The sequence below is a fragment of the Capsicum annuum genome, chromosome 6 (genome assembly GCF_002878395.1).
Source record: "Capsicum annuum cultivar UCD-10X-F1 chromosome 6, UCD10Xv1.1, whole genome shotgun sequence".
Taxonomy (NCBI): Eukaryota; Viridiplantae; Streptophyta; class Magnoliopsida; order Solanales; family Solanaceae; genus Capsicum; species Capsicum annuum.
In genome coordinates, this window is record NC_061116.1 from 212,145,945 (window position 1) to 212,150,788 (window position 4,844).

The 4,844-nt window shown below is 35.7% G+C and overlaps 1 protein-coding gene across 1 annotated transcript; it reads right to left on the reverse strand.

Moving 5' to 3' along the window:
• Positions 1 to 16: 16 nt before the first annotated feature.
• LOC107875880 (ABC transporter G family member 11-like) lies at positions 17 to 856 on the reverse strand. Its single transcript, XM_047413945.1, has 2 exons — positions 437 to 856; positions 17 to 254 (listed from the first exon to the last, which is right to left on the reverse strand). Exons 1-2 carry the CDS (start codon positions 791 to 793, stop codon positions 231 to 233), a joined length of 381 nt encoding a protein of 126 aa, XP_047269901.1. The 5' UTR covers positions 794 to 856; the 3' UTR covers positions 17 to 230.
• Between the last annotated feature and the right edge of the window lie 3,988 nt (positions 857 to 4,844).

A 4,844-nucleotide genomic window follows, 5' to 3' on the forward strand; every position in this document is an offset into this window, starting at 1 on the left:
CCGCGCAAGTGCCAATTCCCAATAAACGTATCAGCACAATCTTGTAAGCCCATTTCAATAATTGTGCTCTCAACCAGAGTTCGTTTCTCTGATAATGGCATCCTATCAGGGAGACGCAATTGAGCCAAATAGTAAATCATCTCCCAAACCGTTAGTGTTCCAATCAACGTATCATCTTGTGTTACAGATGCCTGTAGTGTATATATCAGTTTTTGTTCGGATTAGAACAATCAGGTGTGGTTCGATTCATTGACCTACATCCACAGAGACAGACAGACTAACAATTGTCACAAATTCTGTCTTAAACTAGACTCTCAAAGCCCTTATTGGGCTAAAGTCCAAAACCATTTCAAAAAGTATTAGCCAAATATGAAAAAATTATGTTTTCCAATTAAGAAAAAGAGATCAGGACAAACACAAACTAGTAACTACTTACTGCGGTTCCAAATGAGAGCTTAGCTTTGCGACCGTTGAGGAGAACTTTCCCAGAGAGAATAGCATTAGAAGCAAGACGTCCAGAGAGGGTGTCAAGAAGCGTAGATTTACCAGAGCCAGAAGGGGCCATTAAGGCAGTAAAAGTTCCAGGCTCTGCATAACCAGTAAGTCCTTGTAATACATTTCTTGTATCTCCATAATTCAGAGTGACCATTACATTAACATCCTTCCAAGCCAGATGAGCATATACTATACCATCGCGGCCTTGTGGTTTGTTTGCTTCTTCAATTTCCATCATGACATCGTCATCCAATGGCGCAATTACAGAGGAAAATGATGAGCTCCTCATCTGATACATAATTTAGTTCTCCCTTTGGTTGTTTAGTTTGTCGTCTACGTTTCTTGTATTGATTTGAGTCTTCTTGTAATACTTCTGATGTGTATGAAGTATATATGAAAAAAGTTAGCTAGCTAGCTAGCAGGTCAGCTCTACAATGGAGTAATAAAGAAACAACAGAAAAGATACTAAAGTACCAAATAATACACCGTAACAAGAGGGTCATTTTTGGACCAAACTATTAACGGTAGAGGCATTTTTTGATCAAATTATTAACTGATAGCATTCTTGTTCAATTTCACATAGTTTAAGCGCATTTTTTAATCGTTTTCTATTAAATTTTTTATGTGTTCGCTCGAGAAAATCTTAGAACAGGAAGCATGGAAAAGATGGGAATTTTTTAATTTTGTTTTGGAGGGAACGTGATATGCAATAACCCTGCCAGGTTGCCTCATTCTGCTCAGAGAGAAGAATATTTGTTAGTGATATTAAAGAAAAAATCAACAGAAATCAAGCAACAAATCATTGGTCAACTAGATCTTTTTATTTCAAGTACAACTAAATAAATCATATTATAATTGTAACTTAAAATATCAGATTCTAGGAATGGTATAAGATCTTCCACATTCCTTGCAATGGAGATACAAAAAATGATCTGCATTACAAATTTATTTGGGGGTCGTTTGGTATAGTATATTGAATAAAACAACACATGCATTAATTAATGTGTATTGTTAATACCTTGTTTGGTATCTTCTTTAGCTTATGTATAACTAATACTTGCATTATTTATACACCCTATTATGTATTGAGGTGTGTATTAGTAATACATACCATTTTCAATGTATTAGTAATACCAAGCTGTCGCCTCAAAACATTCCATCTTTATTACTCTCATCCCATTTTTCAGAAATAACGTCAATACAACAATAATAATGAATCCAATTCTTTCTTAGCTAATGTTTAGCTTGTACAATTCGATGATTGCAGTGAACCTGAGAGTTGGTTTTGATTGAGGAGTTGATCTCAACCAAATAGAATTACAAAGCTAAGACAAAATTTATGTTTATTTTTTCTGCCCTCTGTATTTTTTCACACAGCAGCTTCCAATGACAGAGAAAAGAGAGAATTGTGAGAAAAAGAGAGTGATCGAACAGAAATAGAGGGATAACAGATTTCACGATCAAAAGAGTTTTGAGCTTTCTGATGAATTCTCACCGAAAAATGCCGACCCCACCGGTGAAGCAACCTCCATCAAAAAATGCAAAATTAGCGACCAAAAATCTCTTTAATTCCAACGAAACCCTACCTCGAAACTCCAATTAAATTGACCCGATTAGCCCGCTCATTCCCTTCACTGTCGAAGCTCACCGGAGCTCCAGCAAAGCAATGACCACAACCCAGACACTCCGATTCTGATTGAAACATCGCTAGAAAATCGACCAAAACCCCTTTTAATTTTTGTAGAAAAAATCATGGAAAGAGTGAGCATATAAAAGATACAGGAAGGGCAAGGGTATTTTGGTAAATAAGTATCTTTTTATTAAAATTATAAAAATATATATTAGCTTTAATACATCAAACCAAACGTTATATAAAAAATAATGTCTGCATAACTAATACCAGCATTACTAATGCTTGCATTAATAATACAAGCATTATTAATACACCTTATTCAGCATTACTTTTATACACTCTACCAAACGACCCCTTAGTGCATTCCCTGAGGTTCAAATGCTAGTAGGACAATTAGATAGGAAAGTTGGTAAGTAGTCAATAGGCATATTATGTAAGTATTACTCTTTAGATTTTACAACTGACTCAATATAGTCCGATATTTTTTTGGACCTCACATTGCAACTGTACTTTACTCCAAGATATTGTGATGAAATTTAACCTATCAAATTCGAAGTATTTCCTAAAATCTGTTTATATATTTTTTGCACTTCCTCGAATTTCAAGGCATATTGTCTCTTGAAGTTCAAGCCAGATTCCTTCAATCCAATATTCAGATTTTTCAACTTTTTCTTTTCGAGTCATATAAGGGTTTAATTTGTTATGAGTTATTTTGTTTAATAAGTCGGATTTTAAAGGGGATAGGTTTAAAATGGGTAATTTAAGCTGAAATTTTAGTTGGTCTGAGGAAATCTATCCTACAAGGGTGTATTTGTTTTAAGTTGAGTAATAATAGTATAGATCAAATTTGCCCCTAATTTAGTTTATCATTCCCTTACTTGGGACTTTTGCCCTTTCTCCTCATCTATTCTTTCTTCTCCAGAACCCAGTCCCTCCTCCCTTTGCTTCTCTAGTTTAACTTTTGCTATTTTCTAGGTCTGCGCCTGTCAGATATGCAAACCTGCACGGTAGGGAGAAATGAAAGTGGGATGATCATAAGACAAAAACAAAAAGAATATAATGATTACTTACTGTCTGGTTTTATTTATCATCCTCACTACTGACTTCATCAGTAAGAACTCTCTCCATCTTCTCCCTTCCCTTCGCGAGTAGTGGTGCTGAGAGACGGCGGGCTACCAGTAAGAACTAAGTATTCCTCTTCCTCCTTTTAGAACTGTGATAATAAAAGAAAGTACAATCTTTGTGTCAGGACTGCAACAAAATCAAAACAAAATGAACCATCACTGGAATCATATCATGGGGCATATCTACATGCATCCACCAATAAATTCAGGTTCATTGATTGTGGTCAATTCATAATTATCATGTTATTAAGGCAATATCTTTCCCAAGTACAAAAGCAAAATCTTTTGTTTGATACATAATGAAGGTAAGGAAGAAAATTTTATCAAGAAAATAGAGTAGAAGAAATTGTTAGGAAAGACGGACACACAATCAAAGAGCCCGACAGGGTAGCAGCGAAAAATATTCAAGATTAAACTTTTTCTTCCAACTTGAATCAAGAGGGACAAATAAACCCAAGCAAAATAGAGTAATATACAACAAACAAATCAACCAAATAAAACAAGATAAAAGAATAAAGACAATCACACGAGACACAAGATTTACCTGAAAAATTCTTCAGTGTGAAGAGTAAAAAATCATGGGACTAAAACCTCCACTATAATCACCAAAGAGTTATAATATTTTCCTCCAAAATGGCCACAAAATAAGTGTCAAACAACAAGAAATAATACATAAACCACAGCACCAAACACAAGAGAAATAAAGGAGTGAAAGCACCAAAAACGCAGTTACTGTTCGGGAATGAAGAACAAGAGCTACAAGCTACCAAATCAAGCTCCGTCAGTTCCTAATCAAAGATTGAGATGAGAGGAACAAACAGTTCAAAAATCAGCTCAATCGGATAAGAAACAAGCGGGAATCGCAATTTGAAGTTGACAGCTGTGGCTGAAATTTAGGTGCGAAAATCACCTTTGTTTTTCTTTCTTTGGCTGCTGAAAAATCTCTTTTTGTGATGTGAATAAGACCTAAAAAGATCAATATATATGCCCCATAGTAATGGACCTAAGGGCAAAAGTGGGTTGGTCTAAATTGGGCTTCATTTTATCTACATAAGAAGGGAAAAAGACCCAATAAACCAACAGAAATAACCCATTTTATGCATCTTTTTGCAGCTACATTAGAAACTTTTTAACACTTTACTTCATTTCAGTTACTTCGTTTGCTTCAGCCATTTCATTTTTGTGTTCGACATATTAAGCTTCAGCCACATTTCATGATCTTTCGCCACACCATGTAGATAAATCATGCTGGAAAACCATATCGAAATGACTAAGAATATGCCTACTTTGCATTTGCTTTGAAAATCCCAAATGTAGATGATAGTTATAGGCAGATTATTCTTGTGAGAAACATATCAAATTCATAGCATACAAAAGAGCTGAGGAATATGATGCAAAAGTCCACCTAATATAATCTATGGAATTATGAAATAACCTATTCTCAATTTGAGAGCAGCAATACAGCTTGGAGTTATGGATCCCCCTACCCCACTCACGCCCGGACCCGGGACAATGCCCAAATGCAGGACCCCGCCCCTTGCCCGGACCTGGGAGGAGTCCAGGAAACCCCCACGTCTGGACCCAAGACCTCA

Coding starts and splice junctions, on each gene's coding strand:
- LOC107875880 (XM_047413945.1), bottom strand. CDS start 793: ATGTATCAGATGAGGAGCTCATCATTTTCCTCTGTAATTGCGCCATTG. Junction 255..436: donor AGCTCTCATTTGGAACCGCA/GTAAGTAGTTAC, acceptor CTGTGGATGTAG/GTCAATGAATCGAACCACAC.